This window comes from Oryctolagus cuniculus, chromosome 15 (genome assembly GCF_051225735.1).
Source record: "Oryctolagus cuniculus isolate XC-2025 breed Fujian yellow rabbit chromosome 15, ASM5122573v1, whole genome shotgun sequence".
NCBI classification, from domain to species: Eukaryota; Metazoa; Chordata; class Mammalia; order Lagomorpha; family Leporidae; genus Oryctolagus; species Oryctolagus cuniculus.
The window spans coordinates 17,632,847-17,659,807 of record NC_142881.1 but is presented as its reverse complement, the minus strand read 5'-3'; the positions used below and the strand labels follow the sequence as shown (position 1 = coordinate 17,659,807).

At 38.3% G+C, this 26,961-nt stretch overlaps 1 protein-coding gene across 19 annotated transcripts in view; it reads left to right on the top strand.

The window, feature by feature from the left end:
- VTI1A (vesicle transport through interaction with t-SNAREs 1A) overlaps nt 1–26,961 on the top strand; it is a 378,509-nt gene that overhangs the window by 39,433 nt on the left and 312,115 nt on the right. The window contains exon 4 of one of the 19 annotated variants that reach the window (XM_089314036.1): nt 18,044–18,168. The exons of the other annotated variants lie outside the window; for them this stretch is intronic. Within the exon in view, the coding sequence (XP_089170162.1) occupies nt 18,044–18,127 (84 nt within the window). The 3' untranslated portion in view covers nt 18,128–18,168. Of the gene's footprint in view, nt 1–18,043; nt 18,169–26,961 lie in introns of those variants that run through there. 19 annotated transcript variants of the gene reach the window in all.

The following is a 26,961-nucleotide window of genomic DNA, read 5'->3' as shown; positions in this document are numbered from 1 at the left end:
GTCTTCAAACAATTCATGGAAAATGTGTCTTAAGAAAAAACTGCAGCCGGCGCCACGGCTCACTAGGCTAATCCTCCGCCTTGCGGCGCCAGCACACCGGGTTCTAGTCCCGGTCGGGGCATCGGATTCTGTCCTGGTTGCCTCTCTTCGAGGCCAGCTCTCTGCTGTGGCCAGGGAGTGCAGTGGAGGATGGCCCAAATCCTTGGGCCCTGCACCCTATGGGAGACCAGGAGAAGCTCCTGCCATCGGATCAGCGCGGTACGCCGGCCGCAGTGCACCGGCCATGGCGGCCATTGGAGGGTGAACCAACGGCAAAAGGAAGACCTTTCTCTCTGTCTCTTTCTCTCACTGTCCACTCTGCCTGTCAAAAATAAAAAATAAAAAAACTTAAAAAAAAAAAACTGCAAGGATTTCAGGTTTTTTTCATCAAAATAAACTTATTTTTTAATTCCATTTTCCCACCAACTTTCTGAAGTCCCTTTATATGTTTTATAGATGTTCTGCTTCTGGCTTGAGAATCACTATGATAGAATTAACGTGCTAGAAAGGGTGGGGGCCTAACGGTTGCATCTTGGAAGAGCTTACAGAGTTTACCGTTGCCAGTTAGATCAAACCCTGATTTCAGCCTCTAGCTTCACTCCTATTTCTCCATCACTCCCAAACATCGTAATTTTACAAATTTCACTTTTCTTTGCCTCCCACAATCAAACTAGTCGTTATTGTTACATACAGTTGATTCATTTATTTTCACCTACTGGCCTTTATGCATGCTATTCTGCCTGAAATTCTTCCCTCCTGTAGATGATTCAGAAATCATTGCTCTTTCTGAGAGATACCATCTCCTATTTTCCACATATATTTTGCTTCCTGAAAGGAAGAAAGTGCTTTTCATCCAAGTACTTTAACTTAATAATTGGCTGTCATCTCAAAAATTTAACTTGAATATATGTATAAATGTTTTCATAGCTATTAATAGGTGCAGTCCTTTTATTTTTGCATGAATGGATCGCTTAGTAAGACAAGGTAGTAATGTTAAAAGAACTATTTGGAAAAAAAAAAGAACTATTTGGATAGTGGTTTGGTTTACTGAGTTATGTTTCATCATGTTATACTAAATAAACTAAAAGAATGTTGTGATAATGTCAGAATAAAAAATACCTCCACCCTTGTGATAACACATTTTTGATTGCTTCATCTTCCATTCTCCCAATATCTGTACTCTTATGCCCTAAACCTTAAGCTGCTTTATGATTTACTTTGTTTCCAGGTATAGTTAATCTTATTGCTTCAGCCACATTATATACTATTTTAGAAGAGGAACTGTGGCCTTTTAGGCTATATCAAAGCATATACATTTTAAGTAATTATTTGTGATTGAATAAACAAACAGGGATATCAAATCTAATATTATAGGTCAGTTTAAATTGTTGTTCTGTTAGCTATTTGCATTGAAGAGAATAGAGTTGCACTGCCTTATGGGGCATACACTGTAATGCATAGCTGTCCTAAATTTGGGTAAAATGTCTTTATTATTGTTAGTGAAAATGTAGGACTCTGCTATCCCATATCAACTAAATCATATCCGAAGATATTCAGTATAATTAGGTGGAAGACTGTGATCCTGTCATTGAGCTGATCAGTGGCTGAGCTAGAATTAGAAACCAATGTTCTTTGATTTTGTATCCAGTGTTTTTTCCAACATACCATTTTATGTTCTGTAAGTTGCATGTCTCACAGGAGTCTGACTTTCTAAAAGCCGTGTAGAACTCTGGCTTTCTCTCATTTCTTTGGTCTTCATTTCTTGTTAGTTCAATACTTGTGGATTATGTTATAGGAAACTTTATATTCCAGGAATGTTCATGTATTTTTTGAAAGGAAGGAACTGTAGGGGGAACCAAGGCTCAGTAGTCCCAGAACTTCTCTAATAGGCCACAACATTATATCACATAGTAACAAAGCATTTTTTTTAATGGAAGGAAAAGGGATGATAGAAAATTACTTGAGATCATTTATTTTATTCTTATGTATAGGATGCTGGCTTCTCTTACCTCTCAGTTTCTCCATCTATACAATGAAGTAGTTAGAAGAGACCAACAGTTCTTAAATCTGAGTAGGCGTCTGAATCCGTGGAAGGACTTTTTAACACAGAATGCCAGCCTCATCCCAGAGTTTCTGATTCATAAGGCCCAGGGAGAGGACTGGGATTTGTATTTTGAAAGAGTGATGCTGAAGCTGCTGTTGAGGACCGTACTTGGAGAGCCTCTGGAGTAAATGATCTCTGAGGTCTCTTCCGGCTCTATACTTTCTATAACTCAGCTTTATCATGGACTTACTGGACGGCATCTTGTATCTTCTGCTTTGAACATGTGCTTGTTGGATTTTTGCTTTATTTAATTTTGCTTGATGTCTTTTCTAGTCACACTCTAAGTTTCTTTCCTTTAGAAATTGTTTCCTATCCACTCTACTCCATTCTTTGTGTTCTGCCAAACATTCTGTTTAAGGAATGTTCATGAAATACATTTTTAGAACTGCTCTGTGGGGAAATTTAAATGAAATTTTAAAGTATCATTAGGAATGCAAACAATAAATTCTTTGATTTGCTGTAGGCATCTTTACATTGGGATGACTAAAAAAGGTTCTGGTTAATTAGAAGTAATTTGTTAGAAACCTGAATCTTCTTTTTTTCTCTCTCAGATTAAAACTCAGCTCCCAGCTGGATGCTTATATGTGCAGGAAATGCAATTGTGAGATGATTAATTGCAAAAGATAGATAATTAGAGTTCATATGATGTGTCAAATATGGGTAACCGAGAGGTTGACTACATGTTGAAAGAAAGCAGCTGAAATCTAGATTTTGGATTGTGGCTATGGATGGGTGTTTTGCCCTTAGCAGCAGAGCTTGTAGAATGCACACTTGGGTGGACTTTGCCTTTTTCATTCTACTTTGAGCAAATTCCTTACAGTAAAAATTACTAAACAAGAGTTCCAACTCCCTGAAATCAGGCTTTAGGAAATTGAGCAATTGCTGAACCTTTTCTTCTAATGTCAAATAAGGGATTTGGGACTTATAGCTGTTTTTGGTACCATTTTTTAAAAACTGTCCATTAAATCTACATGAAGTAGTTTTTTGTCTCAGTTGAAATAATTTGTTTTTATTTCCTAATTTTCAATTGCCAAATCTTTTTTTTTTTCAATTAGTGTCCCTTGTTCCTGAAGTCAAGTATTTTCGTAATAAATCATTGGATCTCACAATGGAATAATTTATGCCTTTAAAAATAAATGTATTTATGGTTTTTTAAATAAATCATCCATCAAAAAATTTATGAAGTGAGAAAAAAGTCTTACAATCTGTCAGTAATTAAATTAGCCATCTCCAGTCTGGCTTACCTGTTGGTTTATTTAAGGTCACAATGAAATGAATAAAAACTAGACTTTTTTCCTCTGTAATTATAAATGGGATTCTTTCTCAAAATTCTCAACTTTGTATTTTTACTGAAGAGTTTTTCAGCCCTCAGAAATACTGTTTTACAGATTCAGCTAATGACCCAAATCCAGCTTGTTTGTTGTGTAGGAGTTGTATTAAAATAACTCACTGTATGTGTATTGTCATTAATGATATGCTCATTTTGATAATGGGGCTGCAGATTCTAAGTCTATAGTCCTTGGGGAGATGCTACAATTTTTTTTTTTTAACTAAGTATTGTTCTGGCTCCTTTCCTTGATTGGCCCAGAAATAGCAATCAGCTGGGGAGCAGGATGACATGCCTCTTAGCGATCCCTTTGATCTTTGAGATGAGTATCAACATTGTATGCTTCCTAATGGAAGTGTAATTTAATGAAATCTATTGGGTAAACATACTTCAGATGTTCAAAGGAGGTGACAAAATTTTTGCTGGCAGCCAGGACCTGGCTGCTTTCCAGCTTGCCTCTAGCTGCTATGCATATAGCATTGAGAAAGGCACTTAAAATAGGAGCACAAAGTATTATTTTCATTGTGTTTCACCACCACCACCACCACCACCCCCCACCCCCCCACCCCGCCTGCCATCCTCTACCAATTTCTTTCTCTTAAGTTTATTTTTGTGGTGTTTCTGTGACTGCCCTTTGACATATAACCTTTCCCAGTATAAAGTGGAAAGTGAGATTTGATCTTTTTATGTTTTTCTTGGTTTATGTTATGACACCAAAAGTAGCACATTAGATGCATGGCACCAAACTCAGCAGTCGTGAGCAGGAGACTTACACAGAACATCCAGGAGGGACAGATGCACTCTGTATAAAGTGCTTATGTCGGTGCCGGTGGGTTAAATTAAACATTCTATTTTGAGAGAAGATGATAGAGCCTTTCTGTTTTAACAGTTCTTGAGGAAGTAGAATGGAAATAGCCAAGGACAGTGGGAAGTGGGGGACCTGAATAATCTAGCTATCATTGTAAGGCCAGTCACTCTCTCTTTCTGGGCTTTGGTTTCCTTATCTATAAAATGAAGACATGATTCTAAAGGTCATTTTAAACTTTCAGATGTTTTTCTTAACTGTCCAATAAAAATATAATGGCAACCATGTATGTAACTTTGAAGTTTCTAGTGACTGCATCAATGAAAGCAAAAAGAAAGAGGTGACATTGAGGCTAGTAATATTTTATTTTACCCAATAAATCCAAACAAAATATTATCATTTCAATATTAATAAAATTTAGAAATTGTTAATTATATCCTAAATTTGTTTAAGTCTTCAAAATCCAGTGTATACTTTATACCAACATATTTCAGTTCAGACTATCCATATTTCTAAATCTCAGTAATCATTTATGACTGGTGACTACCACATTGCAGTTCTAGATGCTACAATCAAACTATTCCAAACCACATTTCCAGGAGCTTTTGGGGCATGAAAATGAAAGTTCTTAAGCCTCCACCTCTTCCATGAGCAGTGGTTCTCAGCTTGGCAGCAAATTGGAATTACCTGGGAGCTCTTGGACTAGCTGGCGCCTGGATCCCCTGCCCAGAACATTCACTTTGATTGGTACAGGTGCAGCCAGGACCCAGGGAGCTTTGAAAGCTCCACAGGTGGTTCCAGAGTTCAGTCAAGGCGGAGAACTACGGCTCTAGACATAATGTTCTCCAAAGGAAGCTGGGTCTTACTTTTGCAGTCTCTGCCCTCCATCATCAAGAGAGTTTTCATAACCTCCAATCTCCCCTCTTCAACTCTACTTTTATGATAATAAGGTGCCCATAGGATGTTTAGAGCAGACCCAAAAAGTTGTCAGTCAGTAAACCATGAACTAAGGGAGTGGTGTAATTTATTTATCTCATTAAAAATAGAAATGTTATACATGAGAGAGTATGGACACTTCGACATGTTTTTAAAACAATAACAAGAAACATCATAGACATTGTAAGAGGAGCCTTTGACATTTGTTCTGAAAGTTTCTACTTTCAGAAATGTTGTGCCTTATAGAAAGTTTCCACAATTAGTACTAGTTTGGTATTATAGATTTTTTCAGATAAAAGAAATTTCTTTGTAGTCTGGCTTCTCGTTTTAGATTTATTTATTTGTTTGAGAGGTAGAGTTACAGAGAGAAGGAGAGACAGAGAAAAAGGTCTTCTATCTATTGGTTCACTCTCCAAATGGCTACAACCGGCAGAGCTGAGCCAATTAGGAGCCAGGAGCTTCTTCGGTCTCCCATGTGGGTGCAGGGTCCCAGGCACTTGGGCCATTTTCTACTGCTTTCCCAGGCCATAGCAGAGAGGTGGATTGGAAAAGGAGCAGCTGGGACTAGAACTGGCACCCATATGGGATACCGGGGCCCCAGATGGTGGCTTAGCCTACTATGCCACAGCTCCAGCCCCTGGCTTCTCTTTTTAAACACAGATTTCTTGAATCTAACATACATGTTTTCTTTTGTAAGTGTATGAATATAGTTTTGTGCGACCATCACCAAAATCAAGTTTTAAAACACTTTCTAGAAGTTCCTTTGGGGGCAGGCATTGTGGCATTGTGGGTAAGGCCAGCACTTGCAATGCCAGCATCCCATGTGGGCTCCAGTTCCTGTCCTGGGTATTCCACTTCTGATCCAGTTCCCTGCTAATGTGCCTGGGGATGCAGAGAAGGGTGGCCCAAGTCCTTGGGCCCTGGCTCCGAAGTAGGAGACCTGGAAGAAGCTCTGAGTTCCTAGCTTCAGCCTGCCTTAGCCTTGGTGTTGTGGCCATCTGGGGAGTGAACCATCAGATAAAAGATTTCTCTCTCTGTCTTTCCCTCTCTCTGTGTAACTCTGCCTTTCAAATAAATAACTCTTTAAAAAAAATTCCCTTATTGCCCATTTGCAGTCAATCCTTAGGCCTACTCCTTATCTGATATAACTGCTGATCTCCTTTCTTAGTATGTTTTGTTGCATGTATCAATAATTTGTTTTAATTTTTAGTTATATTCCAATGTATGGATATGTACCACATTTTCTTTTTGGACATTTGGATTGATTCCTGTTTTTAACTCTTTAATGAAAATTTACTTATGACTGTGAAAATTCATATACAAGTGTGTGTGGGCCAGCGCCGTGGCTCAGTAGGCTAATCCTCTGCCTTGCGGTGCCGGCACACCGGGTTCTAGTCCCGGTCGGGGTGCCGGATTCTGTCCCGGTTGCCCCTCTTCCAGGCCAGCTCTCTGCTGTGGCCAGGGAGTGCAGTGGAGGATGGCCCAAGTGCTTGGGCCCTGCACCCCATGGGAGACCAAGAGAAGCACCTGGCTCCTGCCATTGGATTAGCGCGGTGCGCCGGCCGCAGCGCGCCGACCACAGCGGCCATTGGAGGGTGAACCAACGGCAAAAGGAAGACCTTTCTCTCTGTCTCTCTCTCTCTCACTGTCCACTCTGCCTGTCAAAGCAACAACAACAAAAAACCAAAAGTGTGTGGACACTTTTTTGATTTCTCTTAGGAAGCTATCTACGAGTGGAATTGTTGGATCGTGTGTTAAATACCTACTTTAAGAATCCGCCACACTGCTTCTCAAGGGGCTGTACCATTTCACATTTCCACCAGCATTGTATGAGTGTTTCAATTTTTGTATATACTCATTAGCCCTTGATAGACAGTCTTGTTTTATTGTAGTCATGTAGTAGGTATGTGATGATCTCTTACTGTTTAAATCTCCATTTGCATAATGACTCAAATGTTGAATGTCTCTTCATGTACTTATTAGCCATTTATATGTCTTTGGTGAAATGTGTATTGGTATCTTCCATTCATCTTTATTAGGTTGTTTATCTTCTTAAGATTGAGTTCTTTGTATATTCTGGATGAATCAGATATATGAGTTACAGATATTTTCCCCAGTGTGTAGCTTGTCCTTTCATTTTCTTAATGATATCTTTTGAAGTACAAAAGTTTTAAATTCTAATAAAATTCACTTTGTCAATGTTTTTAATGGATTATGCTTTTGATGTTGTATCTCTGAAATCTTTGCCTAACCAAAGGCCCAAAGATGTTTTCTAGAAGTTTTATGGTAGTTTGAATTCTTTCATTTAGGTTTGTGATCCATTTTGTGGTGTTTATTTTGGTAATAAATGATTTGAGGTAAAGGAACTCAATCTTCAGAATATAGATCTCTAGTTGTTCTAGTGTCACTTATTGAAAAGTCTTGTTTCATCCATTAAAATTTCTTGGCACTTTTGTAGAAAATAAGTAACCAATAATGGAAGGGTTTATTTCTAGACTTTCAGTTTTGTTTCCATGATCTGTATATTCAGACCATAGTGTTTGATTACTGATATTTATACTCAGTTTTGAAATCTCATAATACAATTTTATTCATTATCAAAAATGGTTTGCTAATTACAGATTCTCAGCATGTCCATATAACTGTTAGGATCAACCAGTCAATTTCTATGAAAAAAAATCTAAGATTTTGATAGGGATTCATTGAACAGGATTCAGATAGATCATTATGGGGGAAATTATCTTAACTATACTAAGTCATATATCCATTTATTTAGATCGTCTTAATTTCTCTCAGCAGTGAGGTTGCAGTACACAGATCTTTTACTTTTTTGAGAATTTATTTCTAAACATTTTATACTTTTTCATGATGTTGTGAATGGTTGTTTTTCTTAATTTTATTTTCGGCTTGTTCAATGCTACTACCTAGAAATATAGTTGTTTTTTGTATATGGATCTTATATCCTGCAGCCTTGCTGAATGCATTTAATTAAATCAAATAGTTTCCTTTGTAGATTATTGGCTTTTCTACATAGAGTATCACATTATCTGTTAAAATTTTCATTCCTTTCCAATGTATATACTTTTCATTTTTAATTTTTCTTTTTTATTTATTTACTTAAAAAGTATTAAGGTAAATTTCATGTATTTCATACATAAAGATTTAGGAACATAGTGATACTTCCCACCTTTCCTCCTCCTTCCTCTTTTATTCCCTCTCTTTTAATTTTTAGAAGGATCTACATTAAGTTTACTTTATACTCATAAGATTAACTCTGCTCTAAGTAAAGAGTTCAACAAATAGAAGAAAAAAAACACTGTTCCTTAACAATAGAGACAAAGGCTGTAAACAATCATTGAATCTCAAAATGTCATTTTCACTCCTATGCATTACATTTTTCAGTGCCATGTTAGTTATAACAGATCAGGGAAAACATGGTATTTGTCTTTTGGGGACTGGCTTTTACTAAGTATAATGGTTTCCAGTTGCATCTGTTTTGTTGAAAAAGATAAGATTTCATTCTTTTTTATGGCTAAGTAGTATTTCATACTATATTTATACCAGTTTCTTTATCCAGTCATCAGGTGGTGAACACCTGGGGTTGATTCTATATCTTAGCTATTGTGAATTCAGCTGCAATAAACATGGGGGATACAGATAACTCTTTTATATGCTGATTCCATTTCATTTGGGTAAATTCCCAAGAGTGGGATTGTGTGGTCATATGGTATATCTTATTTTCAACTTTCTGAGGTATCTTCATACTGTATTCCCCAGTGACTGTACTTGTTTACATTCCCAACAACACTGGATTAGAACACCTTTTTCCCCACATTCTTGCCAGCATTTATTGTTTATTGATTTCTGTATGAGAGCCTTTCTAACTGGGGTGAGGTGAAATCTCATTGTGGTTTTGATTTGCGTTTCCCTGTTGGCTAGTGATCCTGAGCATTTTTTTCATATGCCTGTTGGCCATTTGAATTTCCTTTTTTGAAAAATTCCTGTTGAAGTCTTTCGTCCATTTCTTAACTGGATTGTTTGTTTTGTTGTTGAGTTTCTTGAGCTCTTTTTTGTTTCTGGTTATTAATCCTTTATCAGTTGCATAGTTTGCAAATAATTTCTCCCATTCTGTTGGATGCCTCTTTACTTTGATGAGTGTTTCTTTTGTAGTTCAGAAGCTTCCCAGCTTGATATAATCCAATTTGTCTGTTTTGGCTTTGATTGCCTGTGCTTCTTAGGTCTTTTCCAAGAAGTCTTTGCCTATGCCAAAGTCTTATAAAGTGTCTCCAATGTTCTTATCTAGTAATTTGATGGTATCATGTCTTAAATGTAGATCCTTGATCCATTTTGAGTTTATTTTTCGTATAAGGTGTAGGGTAGAGGTCTTGTTTCATACTTCTGAATGTGTAGATCCAATTTTCCTGGTACCATTTGTTGAAGAGACTGTCTTTTCTCCAGGAGCTGATTTTAGCTCCTGTGTTAAAGATTAGTTGATTGTAGATGCATGGATCAATTTTTGGAGTTTCTATTCTGTTCTGTTGGCCTAAGGGTCTATGTTTGTGCCAGTACCATGCTGTTTTGAATATACCTGTCCTGTAGTATGCCTTGACATCTGATATTGTGATGCTGCCAGCTTTGTTTTTGTTGTTTAAGATTGCTTTAGTCATTTGTGATCGCTTGTACTTCCATTTGAATTTTAGCATAGTTTATTTCTAGATCTGAGAAGAATGTCATTGGTATTTTGATTTGATCACATTGAATCTGTAAATTGCTTTTGGTGCTGTGGACATTTTGATGATATTGATTCTTCCAATCCATGAACATGGAGGGTTTTTCCTCTTTTTTGTGTCTTCTTCTATTTTTCGTTAATGTTTTATAATTTTCATCATGGAGATCTTTCACTTCCTTAGTTAAATTTATTCCAAGGTATTTAAATATTTTGTAGTTATTGTGAATGAGACTGGTCTTACAATTTCTTTCTCATCTATGGCATTCTCTGTGTATGCAAAGGCTATTGTTTTTGTATGTTTATTTTGTATCCTGCCACTTTACCAAACTCTTTTATGAGTACCAGTAGTCTCTTAGTGGAGACTTTTGTTTCCTAATGTATAGAATCATATCATCTACAAATAGGGATAGTTGACATCCTCTTTTCCAATTTGTATCCCTTTGATTTATTTTTCTTGCCTAATGGCTCAGGCAAAACAAAACAAAACAAAAAAACAAAAAACAAAAAAACAAACAAACAAAAAAAAAAAACACCTAAGTGAAAGATCTTTGCGAGTGGGATCCCAGTGGAAAGAACAGGTCATCAAAGAAGGAGGAACCTTTCTCTTAAGGGAGGAGAGAACTTCAACTTTGACTATGACCTTGTCTAAATAAGATCAGAGTCGGTGAACTCAAAAGGCCTCCATAGCCTTTGCAACTGATGACAAGAGCCTTGGGTGATTACTGATGCTGTAAACAAGAGTGTCAGTTTGTTAAGTCAACAAAAGGAGTCACTGTGCACTTATTCCCCATGTAGGATCTCTGTCCTTAATGTGTTGTACATTGTGATTTAATGCTATAACTAGTACTCAAACAGTATTTTATACTTTGTGTTTCTGTGTGGGTGCAAACTGTTGAAAACTTTACTTAATATATGCTAAAGTGATCTTCTGTATATAAAGATAATTGAAAATGAATCTTGATGTGAATGGAAGGGGAGAGGGAGAGGAAAGGTGAGGGTTGCGGGTGGGAGGGAAGTTATGGGGGGAAAAATCCACTGTAATCCATAAGTTGTACTTTGGAAATTTATATTCATTAAATAAAAGTTAAAAAAAAGACTATATTGAAATGGGCATCCCTGTCTGCTTTTGGATCTTAGTTTAAATGCTTCCAGCTTGCCCCTGTTCAGTAAAATACTGGCTATGCATTTGTCATAAATTGCCTTGATTGTGTTTAGGAATGTTCTTTCTAGACCCAATTTGCTTAAGGTTTTTTATCATGAAAGGATGTTATATTTTATCAAATGCTCTCTTTGTATCTATTGAGATAATCATGTGGTTTTTATTCTTCAGTGTGTTAATGGATGTATCACATTGATTGATTTGTGAATATTGAACCATCCCTGCATACAAATCCCACTTGGTCCATGTGAATGTTTCTGATGTGTTGGATTTGATTAGCTAAGATTTTGTTGAGGTTTTTTGCATCTCTGTTCATCAGGGATATTGGTCTATAGTTCTCTTTTCTTTTTTGTATCTTTTTCTGGTTTTGGAATTAAGGTGATGCTGACCTCATAGAAGGAGTTTGGGAGGATTCCCTCCCTTTTCAATTGTTTTGAATAGCTTGATAAGAATTAGAATTAGTTCTTTGAAAGTCTGATAGAATTCAGCAGTGAAGTCATCCAGCCCTGGGCTTTCCTTTGTTGACAGGGTCTTTATTACCAATCCAATCCCTGTCTTGGTTATTTGTCTGTTTAGGTTTTGTCTGTCTTCATGACTCAATTGTGATAGATTGTATGTGTCAGGAATCTATCCATTTCTTCTAGATTTCACAGTTTGTTGTCATATAGCTCTTTGTAGTAATTCCTGATGATTGTTTTTATTTCTGTGATATTTGTTGTTACATTTCCTTTTTCATCTCCATGTCATGTATGGATTTCCTTTTATTTTTTAAGATTTATTTTATTTATTTGAAATACAGAGTTACAGAGAGAGGTAGAGTCAGAGAGAGAGAGGTCTTCCATTCTGCTGGTTCACTCCTCAAATTACTGCAACAGCCAGAGCTGAACTGATCTGAAGCCAGGAGCCAGGAGCTTCCTCCAGGTTCTCCACACGGGCGCAGGCCCCCAAGGACTTGGGCCATCCTCTACTGCCTTCCCAGGCCATAGCAGAGAGCTGGATTAGAAGAGGAGCAACTGGGACTTGAACTGGTGCCCATATGGGATTTTGGCACCTCAGACCAGGGCTTTAACCCACTGTGCCACAGCACTGGCCCCCCATGTATGGATTTATTTAACTTTGAATTTGCTTCTCACTGCTTCTGAGTAATCCTATGATCATTTTTTTTTAATTCCTTTTCAGGCATTTTATCAGTCTCTTCATCTTAATATTCTAATATTGATGTGTTGTGTTTCTCTGTGGGAGTCATGTGTTGTGCTTATTCTCATTCTGAAATTCAAGAAATTCTGCATTTATTTTTAAGCATTTGTAGAAATACTTGTTGGGTTTCTGCTCTGATAGATTTTATCTTTGAACTATGCCTCTGTGGCTTAGTGGAGTGTCTGTTCTTTCAGTGAGTACCCAGAGGCTTGTGCTGGTTGTGGCCAGGGAACTCTGGTCATTGTTCTAGGGTGGGGCAAGTATCCAGGGTGACACCAAGTTGGGCGTGGTAAATCTCTATTGTCAGCAGTGCAGGAGAGTGCAATCATCTCTGTTGACATAATCACACCCTCACCTCCTCTCTTCCAAGGTTATCAGTGCCCAGGGTTAGCCCCCTGTGGGTGCAACACTCACCTGCACTGTAGCATGAACTGCACATAGGGTCTGTGTGGTCCTTAGTGTGAACATAGATTCCTTTGTAATTACCTGCCCAGGCATTCAGGGAGCTCTGAGACTGGCGCCAGACACAGTGATTGCCAAGGGACCCAGCTACACCCTGTACTCCATCATGCAGTCACAGTCACAGTGCACAAGGCTCCCATAGTCACGGGGTGCAGAGTATCCACTCCAGCCTGCTAGCATGTCCTGTTCAGGGAGAGAGCAGAGACAGTCCCACAGCCAGCTGTCTCTGGGCTCTCCACCTTGGAAGTTTTAGTTCTGGAGCCTGAGATATGTTGAGTGGATGGGGAACCTCACAGTCCTACATGATCGCCCAGCCCCCTGTCAACCTTCCCAGCCAAACTCAAAGTGGGGACTGTGAATTTTTCCCTTTGGTAAAATACTTTGATCACACATGGCCATAAGAGCCACCACAGCCACTACTGGTGTCAAAATGATGCCTTCTCTCCTCCAGTCGCTGGGTACCCTTGTGAGGGGATGAAGAGAAGGAAATGTGCTTTTTTCTGCTGCATGAAGCAGGTACCCTGCCCCCAATTAGGGCTTTAGGCCGAACTCAAAGACAGTGTGGTCCACAAGGCTCTCCCTTTGGCAGTATCACCAGTGTCAGGTGCTCCTGCACTCTGCTCTGCTCTTTGCTCTGCAAAGCCATGTCATGTGTGGTGTCATGTGTGGTGTCTGTGTTTGGTGCTGGGATTCTGCATCGTCCATGCTGCTCCACCGCATCCCTCTTCCTTCTGTAGAACTTCCACTGCAAATTTCTCTCCAACTCTCCCTGGGAATGTACTGCTTTTGTACATCTAAAGCAGTATGTCTTTCCCCTATTCAGCCATCTTGGAATCCCTCATGTTTAATTTAATTTTAAATTTTGCCTTTTTATGCTACCTGAACAGTGGTGCAGTCTTGAATAGGAATGGTGAAAATGATTTTTTTTGCTTTTTCTGATTTCAGGGGGAAAGCATTCCAATTTTCATTATCAGAGTGATGTTATCTATAGATGCTTTATAAATGCTCTTTACCAAGATGAGGAATTTTCCTTTTATTTTTACTTTGTTTTTTAATGTATATTATAAATAGATTTTTGGATATCATTAAATATTATTTCTGTCTAGGAGTTGATCTTACTGTTCCCCCCTTATTAATAATTACATATTAATTGTTTTTTTAAATGTTGAACTAACCCTCCATTCCTTAATTAAATTTTGCCTTGTCATAGTGTATAACCCTTTTTAAATGTGGCTATGTTTAATTTACTAATACTGTGTTAAGGATTTTTTACATCTTTTTTTTGTGGGATAAGAGTCTGTACTTTTCCTGTTGTGTCTTTACTTGATTTTTTGCAGTGTGCTGGACTGGTCTCGTAGCATGAGTTGGGAACTGTTTTTTCCTCTGTTTTCTAAATGAGTTTGTGTGAAGTTGCTTATTTCTTCCTTAAATATTTGGTAGAATTCATGAGTGAAGCCATGAGTCTAAGCTTTGTTTTTGTTGGTGGTGGTGGTAGTATTTGGTGGGAAGATTGTTTTATTAATTTAACTTCTTTGATTGTTTTAGTCTGTTTCTGTTTCCTTTGGAGTCAGTTTTTATAATTGAAATTGTCCTAACAATTTGTCCCCTTCATCTAAATTCTCTGATTTGTTGATAATATTCCTGTATATTCCTTCTAATTTCTGTAGGGATCCTAATTTTGGTAATTTTCTGTCTTCTTTCTTGGTCAATCTAGCTAAAACTTTATTGTTTTTAAAAATTTCTTGAAAAAAATGGCTTCTTTGATTTTCTTTTGTATTTATCTATTTTCTATTTCATTGATTTTTGTCTGTGATCTTTAATTTCTTTCTTCTACCTACCTTAGTTTCTTTTTTTTTTTTTTAAGATTTATTTATTTATTTGAAAGTCAGAGTTACACAGAGAGAGGATAGGCAGAGAGAGACAGAGAGAGAGAAAGAGAGAGAGAGAGAAAGGTCTTCCATCCGATGGTTCTTCCCCAATTGCCTGCAATGGCTGGAGCTGTGCCAATCCGAAGCCAGGAGCCAGGATCTTCTTCTGGGTCTCCCATGTGGTTGCAGGGGCCCAGTGACTTTGGCCATCTTCTGCTGCTTTCTCAGGCCATAGCAGAGAGATGAATTGGAAGTGGAGCAGCCGGGTCTCGAACTGGTGCCCATATGGGATGCTGGCACTGCAGGTGGTGGCTTTACCCACTGTGCCACAGTGCCAGCCCCATAAGTTATTATATTTAGAATTCAAGTAGAGGATGTCTTTAATTGAATTAGATAAATGCTACTAATAAGGCAAATTATTTCTGCAGAAGAGACTATTTCAAAATAGAACATTTTTTAAGGTAGAAAGAGAAAGAGACAGTGAATTTCCATCTGCTGATTGACTCCCCATGTGACCACAATAGCCAAGGCTGGGTCATGTCGAAGCTGGGAGCTAGGAACTTAATCCTGGTCTCTCACATGGGTGGCAGGGACTCAACCACTTGAGCCATCACTTGCTGCCTGTCAGAGTACACATAAGCAGGAAGCTTGATCCAGAAGTTGGAGAAAGGTGTTGAACCCCAGCACTCAAATGTGGGATGTGAGGATTCCAAGTGATGTCTTAACCACTCGACCAAATGCCTGCCTCCAAAGAACATTGCAACCAAGTTGAATGCTAAGTAATATGAAGATGTTAAAGAAGAGTCTGCCACCTCAGAATCAGCCCTTAAAGCATTCTGGTCTGGCTGAAAAGCCCATGAGAGCATTTCAGGCATGGAAAGCCAAGACGCTGTGGCAAAAAATAAAAATTCCTGCATGAAGGATCTCTGTGAGAGAGATCCAGTGGAAAGAAGTGGCCATCAAAGAAGGATGTACTTTTCTCTGCAGGGAGGAGAGAATTTCTACTTTCCTTAAGGCCTTGTCTAAATACTGATGGAGATTGTGGGTTCAAAAGGCTTCCATAGCCTTGGCAACTGACGTCAAGAGCCTCAGGTGATCACTGACATCATACATAAGAGTGCTGAATGTTAAATTAACAACAGGAGTCACTGTCACGTCCCATGCAGGACTTCTGTCCTCAATGAGTTATATTATGAGAATTAACTGTAAAACTTGTTCTCAAAGAGTTTGTGTGTGTGTGTGTGTGTGTTTGTATGCAAGTTGTTGAAATCTTTACTTAGTATATAGTTGGTTTTCTGTGTATCAAGTTAATTGAAAATGAATCTTAATGGAGAATGAGACTGGGAATGGGAGTAGGAGGAGGAGGTGGGGAGGGAGGGTGGGTATGGTAGGAAGAATCACTATATTCCTCAAGTTGTACTTATGAAATTTGTTGAAATTTGTACTCATTAAATAAAAGGGTTTTTTTGGGGCGGGGGGAGGAGGGGAGAAGAAGGGTCTGCCAGATTGTCAGCATGATGGTCACTGTTAACCTTGACAAAAACTTGTAGGTTGAATGGTAGAAACTGAGATTCAGCAAATCTTTTTAAAGCCTGACTCAGTAACTCCCAGCCATGATCACTGATTTATAGATGAAGATCAGTTCAACAAAATCATTGCATGATTAAACAAACCCAGTGTTAAGTTCATTTCACTTTAACAGATATTTATCAGTTACCAAAGAGTCTTCATAGTACACATAGGGTTTTAATAAAACAGTGTAATTTTTTAGTCAGTGTGAATCTGGCTTTTGTAGCTCAGACACTGAGTTGCTCTGAATTTCCCAGAAGAGCATTTCTTTGTGGTTGCAATACGTAGAGGTGTTTTTCTCCTTAGTCAAGTATTTTATGCTTTTTATCTCTAATCAATACATACAGCTATAATTGGACTAATTTTTTATATAATGGTGCTTTAAAAATAAAATACACAAGCTGAAGCTGACTGTTTCTTCTTTTGCTTTGGAGAAGAGGGATGGTGGTGATTTTAAAAAAGAAGAAACATTTGAGTACATGGGATTCAATTGATTCTATAAAGTGACTTACAAATTTTGCCTGGTTTTAAGTTTTGGCTGTAGCGCTTGTTAGTGTTTTGTAGTTGGGTAGGTTACTTATTTAATCGCTCTACCTCAGTTTCCACATCTGTAAAAAAAGACATAGTGACTGCCTCATAGAATTACTGTGAAAAAGTAAATTAACATACACCCACAGGTCTTAGAATATGCCTGATACATAGTAACCCCCCAAAATATATTAGCTATTGTTTTTTGACCCAAATTAGGTTAATTTTTTAAAACATGTCCTCCCAATTCAAGAATAAAGCATAATCTAAATTAGGCCAAACTCTCCAGGAAATGCAGTTTCTCTGACCTGAGACTTCCCTCAACTGGAACCCTAGAAGCCATATTTGGTTACTCAGTGTACTGAGTGACACCATTCAATTACTGATCCACCCTAGTTTCCTGGAGTTGTGTTTTCAAGTTTAGAAAATAGATCTAGGTGATTATATAAAATAGGTTAAGGTTTATTTCTAATGTAGAATTTCCCATAATCTAGTGCCAGTTTTATATACAGGAAAGGATGAAAAACATTTGATTAACCTCTCCTGAAGTTTATAGGTCTGAAAACAAGAAATTGAAATATTATTTTCCATCGATCCTTCATTATTTATTTATTTATTTATTTTTTGACAGGCAGAGTGGACAGTGAGAGAGAGAGAGACAGAGAGAAAGGTCTTCCTTTGCCGTTGGTTCACCCTCCAATGGCCGCTGCGGCCAGCGCACCGTGCTGATCCGAAGCCAGGAGCCAGGTGCTTCTCCTGGTCTCCCATGGGGTGCAGGGCCCAAGCACTTGGGCCATCCTCCACTGCACTCCCTGGCCACAGCAGAGAGCTGGCCTGGAAGAGGGGCAACCGGGACAGAATCCGGCGCCCAGACCGGGACTAGAACCTGGTGTGCCGGCGTCGCAAGGTGGAGGATTAGCCTAGTGAGCCGCGGTGCTGGCCCGGATCCTTCATTATTTATTTGAAGGTATGAAGTAGTGTAACAACTCACCCCCAAATAATTTCCATTATACTTCTGAATCTCTGATGTTCCCTGGTATATCCTTTCTCCACTGAATTATACGCTACATATATTTGCCATTCAAGCATTCGGAGTAAACTTGAGTTCTTAGCTATAAAAGATCTTTATCTGCAACATAACCAGGTTTATACTGACCAGAGGATTGCTCTTTTTTATTAGACTATAATCTGCATTTCCCCCACCTGTAAAGGAATGAGATTAGGTTATTTTTAAAGAGCTTTGTGATTCAGAAATGCTGTTATGGTATGATTTATAAAATGTTAAAAATTATTGGCATTTTCAACTCATATTTGATCAAGGATCTAAAACCAATTCCTGGAGCAAGGACAGTCTATTCAACAAATGGTGCTGGGAAAACTGGATTTCCACGTGCAGAAGCATGAAGCAAGACCCCTACCTTACACCTTACACAAAAATCCACTCAACATGGATTAAAGACCTAAATCTACGACCTGACACCATCAAGTTATTAGAGAACATTGGAGAAACCCTTCAAGATATTGGCACAGGCAAAGAATTTCTGGAAAAGACTCGGGAGGCACAGGCAGTCAAAGCCAAAATCAACTATTGGGATTGCATCAAATTGAGAAGTTTCTGTACTGCAAAAGAAACAGTCAGGAGAGTGAAGAGACAACCGACAGAATGGGAAAAAATATTTCCAAACTATGCAACAGATAAAGGGTTAATAACCAGAATCTACAAAGAGATCAAGAAACTCCACAAAAACAAAACCAACAACCCACTTAAGAGATGGGCCAAGGACCTCAATAGACATTTTTCAAAAGAGGAAATCCAAATGGCCAACAGGCACATGAAAAAATGTTCAAGGTCACTAGCAATCAGAGAAATGTAAATCAAAACCACAATGAGGTTTCACCTCACCCCGGTTAGAATGGCTCACATGCAGAAATCTACCAACAACAGATGCTGGCGAGGATGTGGGGAAAAAGGGACACTAACCCACTGTTGGTGGGAATGCAAACTGGTGAAGCCACTATGGAAGTCAGTCTGGAGGTTCCTCAGAAACCTGAATATAACCCTACCGTTCGACCCAGCCATCCCACTCCTTGGAATTTACCCAAAGGAATTTAAATTGGCAAACAAAAAAGCGGTCTGCACCCTAATGTTTATTGCAGCACAATTCACAATAGTCAAGACCTGGAACCAACCTAAATGCCCATCAACGGTAGACTGGATAAAGAAATTATGGGATATGTACTCTTTAGAATACTATACTGCAGTAAGAAACAACGAAATCCAGTCATTTGCAACAAAATGGAGGAATCTGGAACACATCATGCTGAGTGAAATAAGCCAGTCCCAAAGGGACAAATACCATATGTTCTCCCTGATTGGTGACAACTGACTGAACACCAAAAAGGAAACCTGTTGAAGTGAAATCGACACTATGTGAAACGGTGACTTGATCAGCATAGCCCTGACTGTTAATGAACAACTTAATACATTATCCCTCTTAGTAGTTTTTTTTTTTGTCTGTTCTACTTAATATGACTGGTTTAATTCTGTAATCATCACACAGTTATTCTTAAGTGTTGAAATTTAACTGAAAAGTGATCCCTGTTAAACATAAGAGTGGGAATAAGAGAGGGAAGAGATGTACAATTTGGGACATGCTCAAGCTGACTTGCCCCAAATGGTAGAGTTAGAAACATACCAGGGGACTCCAATTTAATCCCATCAAGGTGGCATGTACCAATGCATCTCACTATTCCAAGTGATCAATTTCAGTTCACAATTGATCATAATGAAAGGACTAAGAGTCAAAGGGAGCACATAAACAAGTCTAGTACCTGCTAATACTAACCGATGGAATAAATAAAGGGGAGAGTGATCCAACATGGGAAGCGAGATACTCAGCAGACTCATAGAATGGCAGATGTCCTAAATAGCACTCTGGCCTCAGAATCAGCCCTAAAGGCATTCGGATCTGGCTGAAAAGCCCATGAGAGTATTTCAGGCATGGAAAGCCAAGACACTCTGGCAAAAAAAAAAAAAAAAAAAACACCACACACCTAAATGAAAGATCTCTGTGAGTGAGATCCCAGTGGAAAGAACAGGTCATCAAAGAAGGAGGTACCTTTCTCTGAAGGGAGGAGAGAACCTCCACTTTGACTATGACCTTGTCTAAACAAGATAATAGTCGGAGAACTCAAGGGGCTTCCATAGCCTTGGAAACTCATGACTGGTGCATAGGGAGATTACTGATGCCATAAACAGGAGTGTCAATTTGTAAAGTCAACAACAGGAGTCACTGTGCACTTACTCCTCATGTAGGATCTCTGTCCTTAATGTGCTGTACATTGAGACTTAATGCTATAACGAGTACTCAAACAGTATATTTCGCTTTGTGTTTCTATGGGGGCGCAAACTGTTGAAATCTTTACTTAATGTACACTAAACTGATCTTCTGTTAAAAAAAAAAGAAATTATCAATTTCCAACTTGACTCTCACTGGAATTAAACATTACAATAGGTCTGATCTGATTTCATCATCATTTAAAAAATCATCTATTATTTTTCACTTTATGTTTTTGTGTGGGAGCAAACTGTTGAAATCTTTACTTAATGTATGCTAAACTGATCTTCTGTATATAAAGAGAATCAAAAATGAATCCTCATGTGAATGGAAGGGGAGAGGGAGTGGGAAAGGGGAGGGTTGCGGGTGGGAGGGACGTTATGGGGTGGAAGCCATTGTAATCCATAAGCCGTACTTTGGAAATTTATATTCATTAAATAAAAGTTAAAAAAAATTATTGGCATTTTATCCTATAAACAATTTAAGATGGTTTATTTTGTTTGAAAATAGATACATTTCCTATTACCTGATTTACCCATAGATTCCAAGCACATGGTAAACTGACCTTCCTACCACCCACTGCCACCAGTGAACTCAATGACAATTCATTACTTCTTAAAGTCCCTAGATGCTTTTGTAATATCTTTGTTCAAAAAACATTATAAACTGAAATATGACTATTTAGAGGTTCGAAATGCAATGTATATAATATAAATTACACAGCAGAGGGTAAAGATTGTAGGATATATTCATTCCAGCTGTTTTTTACTTCACTCATTAGAGGCTCAAGTCATACAAACTTAGAGTGAGCATAGCCAGAGTTTAGACCACTTCTTTTTGGCTCATGTGACTTCCAAGAGTTACGATATTCAGATGAACAATTTTCTTAGAATTGCTCTCGTTTAAGTGGTAGGTGCTGTTTCCAGGTAGCCTGTCACTTTAATAAATGTCTTCCTTCCTAAGTGTCTCTACCTGAATTATTCTATTTTCACCACAGGGACTGAAATGTTACCCAGTAGAGTTTGGTTCAAAGAGAGTAGGGGTGGGACGGATGGTATAATCAATCATTCATCTGCTAGATGTCAACAGAGGTTTAAGTAAAATGAAGAAATAACCATGCTTTGGGAAAAGTACCCTTATCTAGTTTCTATACCACTCAAATATTCCAATATTTAGGGGAAGAGAGGGCATTTAAAAATATGTATATGGAAATATGAAAGTGTTGAACTTTTTTGTGTTGTGTTGCTTCCAAGTATAATAGACATCATACCTCTGAAACTTCTTTGCTAAGCTCACATATGACCTTTGTTTCTGAGGTCTTTTTCTAGTTTTTATACTACTTGTCTTCTGTGTAGCACTTGATTTATTTCATTCTTCTTGAAACTAGCTTATGTAACATCATATTCTCTTGGTCCCTTGCTGGCTCTTTATTCTCAGTCTCCATTGGAGTCTGTTTTTCTGCCTGACTCTTAATGTTTTTGTTTTCAGATCATTGTTGTTTTGATTTACCTCTTTATTGTGACTGGTTACTTTTGTGTATACCCGTGGCTTTCACTACTAGTGTATATGATGACTTCAAAGTTATGCCTTTAGCCCAGACTTTTATGTTGTACTCTACACCAATTTTTGAGTCATCTGTTGCACGTGTTCCAATTCTCTGCATTCAAATGTGATTTCATTAAATTTGTTAACTTTTCTCCAAAACCGATTACTCTTCATGTATTCATTATTCTGGTCAGTGCATATGTTGCTTCTACTAATTAATGTACCATATATCTGTTTACCCACATGAAAAAACCTGAAAGACATTCCAAATTTGATTCTTTTCCATGATCTCACTTAAAGTTGTCACTTTGTCCCATGGGTTCTAACTGCATACCATTTGTCCCCTGCATACTCACCAATGCTCTTTTAAATATGGACCACCTATTTTCTCTTCTAACCCTTAAGAACAAGCCTGAGATTTCAACCTTCAGTCTAGTTTTCCTTTTGTCTGTTTTCCTCTTTGAGTCTACAGGAAACTTTTTATATTATTCCCTTAAAAAAAAAAAAAAAGTAAATCTCTCCCTCTTTTTTTGGTTGCTGAAAATCCTATAGATAAAAGTTGACAAAGTTTGCTTGCCAGTCAAGACTAGCTAAAAGAAATTACATGTGTGGCTCATTCTATACACTGAGGTTGATTGCCAAAATTGAGGGAGATCACATTAACAACCACATTTCAAGTTATGCCTGAAATTTTAAGAGATACAGGAAAATTTGGAATAAATATAGCTGAGTGGTAGCTTCTAACTTAGCAGAACATATTTTGTCTGGGTCTCTTACCCTTCTGTTGGAAAACTGCTCTGGGCATCTGAGTTTGTTCTTCTTAGATTAGCTCTGGACTCCCAATCCTGCCTTTGGGGTGTCCTGTGATGGACCAGTCCCTTCAACCTAACAATTTCCCTTACAGTTCTCCTTACAACCTTTGTCCAGACATGCTGAAGTACCCCATTTACAGTGTCCTACATCACATTTTAGGCCTTAGTTATTTTATATATGTGCTTTCCTCCTTCTAGAATGCTTCTCCTCTCCTCCTGATAAAATACTCACCGTTTAAACCCAGCTCAAGCAGTATTTCCTTCCTAAAGCCATCGCTTCCTTCCTTTGTACCAGAATGGACATCCATTTTGTGGTCCATCAAGTCGACAATTACTGCAGTTATTGTTTTCATGCCCATGTGTCTCACAGTCTAGGAGTCTGCTTTGCTGTAATATATCTGACACCAAGTGCTGCACAATACATTTTTGTTATGTGACGAAACAGACTGGTGACTTCGTGACGAACCAGATACCTGGTGTCTTATTTAGATTTCTTACTGTTTTTGATCTGAACACAAGATGTTGAATAAAACTTTGTATCTTTATTCATTAATAAAATGTTCTTCCAAAAACTAATAGTATTCTTTATTTTAAATTATCATTTTTATGTTAAACATTTTCAGTTTTATTACTAATTCAGATATTACTCGTCTTTCATGACAAACTTAATAACTTTAAATCTTTATTTTCTGTTAAGGCAGATTTCTAGGTTAGGGTTCTCAAAAGGTATGTACAAAAAGAATAAATAAAAAAGAGAAAAAAGCAAAAATGAGGTGTTACTTCCAAACTTCTCCTGCTGATAAATATTTTGACATGCTTTGGTTTTTAAGAGTACCATATTCGTAATCACATTTTTTTAAAATCTGTGATTTTATTACTAATGGGAAGGAAAACAATTTGTTAGCTTTCCTACCCTCTCCCCTTCCCTGACCCTCAGAAATCTAAGACTTTTACAGCAACATTTTCATGCCTACTTTAAAATAGAAGAGTAAAGCTGTTTGTAATTGGTTGGGGATTATTGGAAATCTTCTATTTTAAAAGTACAAATGTGACTCTCTTAAAAGGGATATTGCATGAGTTTAGACTATCCTTGAGTGTGGTTTGCATGTGGGGGAACTGTAAGTACTTGTTTACTTCAATTTCCATGACCTTATGTCCTCCTGTCTCTATGATCCTATGTACTCAGTGCTGTTTTACAAATAAACATAATGTGATTAGTCAACCTTGAATTTAGGTAGCAAAAGTAAGTACCGGTTTATGATCTCTAGAATCCTTACTTTTTACATTCTAGTATAAATTTTTACTTATTCTACATAAATCAGAGATTAATGTTTGCAGTTATATCTGTGGCCTCCCTCTCAATATCCCTTAAAAAAAGAAAGCCATTAAAACAAATGTAAGAAACTGGTTAACCAGTACGATCATTGTGGTATATTAGAAGGATGCCTGCAGATTTGTATGTATTGAATTCCCTAGGTGAACATGATGCTGACTCACTGTCATCAGGCCAGGCATTTTAAATTATTTTTCTCCATTTTCTCCATTTCCATGTATTTTCTCCATTTTCTCCCTAGCTCCTACCTTTGACAAGCAGCATGACTTTGTCTTTTTTTTAGGATTGGCTGCAGTCTTCAGAATCAAATGTCTACAGCCTCCTCAGGAATAGGGAGTTCTTGTCCTTTTAAAGAAAGTATAAATTCAGATTCCAATCTGATAGAACTCTGAGTGCTTATTTTATTTTTTAAAGATTTATTTATTTATTAGAGAGAGAGAGAAAGAGAAAAAGAGAGAGAGAGAAAGAACGAAAGAGGTCTTCACGAGAGAGAGAGAAAAGAAGAGAGGAGAGGAGAGGGGAGGGGAGGGGAGAAGAGGAGAGGGGAGGGGAGAAGAGGAGAGGGGAGGGGAGAAGAGGAGAGGGGAGGGGAGAAGAGGAGAGGGGAGGGGAGGGGAGGAGAGAGGAGGGGAGGGGAGGAGAGAGGAGGGGAGAAGAGAAGAGAAAAGAGAAGAGAAAAAAAAAAAAAAGAAAAGAAAGAGGTCTTCACTCCCCAAGTGGCTACAACAGCCGGAGTTGCACTGATCCAGAGCCAGGAGCCAGGAGCTTCTGCTCGGTCTCCCACACAGGTGCAGGGGCCCAAGCACTCATTGAGGCATCTTCTACTGCCTTCCCAGACCATAGCAGAGAGCTGGATCGGAAGTGAAGCAGCCAGGACTCAAACCAGCACTGCAGGTGGCAACTTCACCCACTACGCACAGCGCCGGCCCCATAGTGCTTATTTTTTTAATGAAAGTTTAGAATTAAACCTGACTCCTTTTTTTTTAAACCTAACCGAACTGGATTTCTTTTTTATTATTCTGTTTCTAGTGTTGGTGTCCAGTAAGCAAATGATTGCCATATTTTTACATCTTGATTCCTTAGGAACAAATAAAAGAAGCATTTCAAAAAATTTGGAGTGTTCTTTTTATTTAAACTGCTTAGACTTTCTTCTCTCCCTGAAAGAAAACAAACTTCTGTTCTTATTGCCTAACTTTTTCCTGAAAAGATACATGGTTCTCATTGGATAAAATGCTAATTTTGCATTTAATTAAATCTAAAATTTAAGTTTTGATATTGAGCAAATATTTCCTTTAAATAAAGTTTCTAACTTTTCTTCCACTGGCAAACAGTGACTTTGGGAGAGGTTTGAAGAGAACAACCATTATATTAATGTCTAACTACTGTGGGGTCTGTGGTGGAAATCATCTTTTATCACTTGATTGCTCAATTTTGAAACGTTATTGCTGTTGTTATCCATGTGAAACAGTTATTCTTTGTGCCATGAGTTGCTATTTCTTATTTTACCAATGCATATGAAGTCTGAAATCATAGATCTGCAGAAACCAAGAATGGAAAAGATCTGTTAGCTGCTTATTCCTTCTAAAGAGGCTAACACAAGATTGCTCCCTGTTGCACCTTGTTCAGCATTCTGCCCAATCTAATTTTTTGAAGTGCTTTGAACATGGGACTTACTTCTTTTTCCCTTGGAATCTGCTCCAGTGTCCAAAATATCTCATTGTGTTGGAATTTTTCTTGATCTTGTGCCTAAAATTTCCCTATTATTTAAACTATCATGCAAGATATTCATAGGCAAGTATTGGAAATTTTTTCTAAAGATACAGCTTGAAACTCCTTCATTAAAAAAAAAAAAAAAGGATTTCTTTATTTGTAAAGCAGAGCAACAGGTGAGAGAGAGAATTTTTTTCCCATCCACTGGTTCACTGTTCAAATGGCTGCAACACCCATGGCTGGTCCAGTCAGAACTCTATGCAGGTCTCCCACATGGGTGGCAGGGACCCAAGCACTCGGACCATCCTCTGCTGCTTTCCCAAGCACATTTCCAGGGAGGTACATTGGAAACAGAGCAACTGAGATTTGAACAGCATTCTGATAATGGAATGTTGATATCACAAGTGGTGGCTTAACCCTCTGTGCCACAATACCAGCCTGACAAAGATCTTAAGAAATAGAATTACATCTTCAAAGAGTGTAAGCATTTACAGTATTAATATTCCTTTCCTTATTGTACTTTATTGAGGTGTACCAATTTATGTTCTCCCTATCAGTGCATGGCAGCACTAGTTACTTATAAAATGAAGAGCCAAACTTCTAGATGTTGGTCAAGTGGATAGAAGTAAAGGGGTGGTTCGTTCTCGTTCTTAACTTTCCTCATATGAATAGGATGGTAAATCTTTTCTATGTTTTCAGTAGTTGTTCTTATCCTTTACTGATTTTTTATGGGGTAGAGGAGGGTTGGAAGTGAATAGAAATTGTTGCTTTTTTTTATATATAGATTTAGTTATTTATTTGAAAGAGTTAGAGAGAGGGAGAGAGAGAGAGAGAGAGATCTTCCATCTGCCAGTTCATGCCCCAGATGGCCACAATGGCTAGAACTGAGCCAGACTGAAGCCAAGAGCTAGTTGTTGATCTTTTTTTGTTAATTTCTAAGAGTTTTTTATATAGGTTTTTAAAAAGATTTATTTATTTGAAAGTCAAAGTTACACAGAGAGAGAAGGAGAGGCAGAGAAAGAGGTCTTCCGTCTGCTGGCTGACTCCCCAATTGGCCATAATGGCCAGAACTGAGATGTGCTGATCTGAAGCGAGGAGCCAGGAGCTTCTTCCAGGCCTTCCACACGGGTGCAGGGACCCAGGGAGTTGAGCTATCTTCTGCTTTCCTAGGCCATAGCAGAGGAGCTGGATTGGAAGTGAAGCAACCGGTACTCGAACCAGTGCCCACATGGGATGCTGACACTGCAGGCAGTGGCTTTATCCGCTATACCTCACCTCAGTGCCAGCCCCTATACAGGGTTTTTTTTTTTTTTTTTTTTTTTTTGACAGGCAGAGTGGACAGTGAAAGAGAGAGACAGAGAGAAAGGTCTTCCTTTGCCATTGGTTCACCCTCCAATGGCCGCCACGGCCGGCGCGCTGCGGCCGGCGCACCGCGCTGATTGGATGGCAGGAGCCAGGAGCCAGGTGCTTCTCCTGGTCTCCCATGGGGTGCAGGGCCCA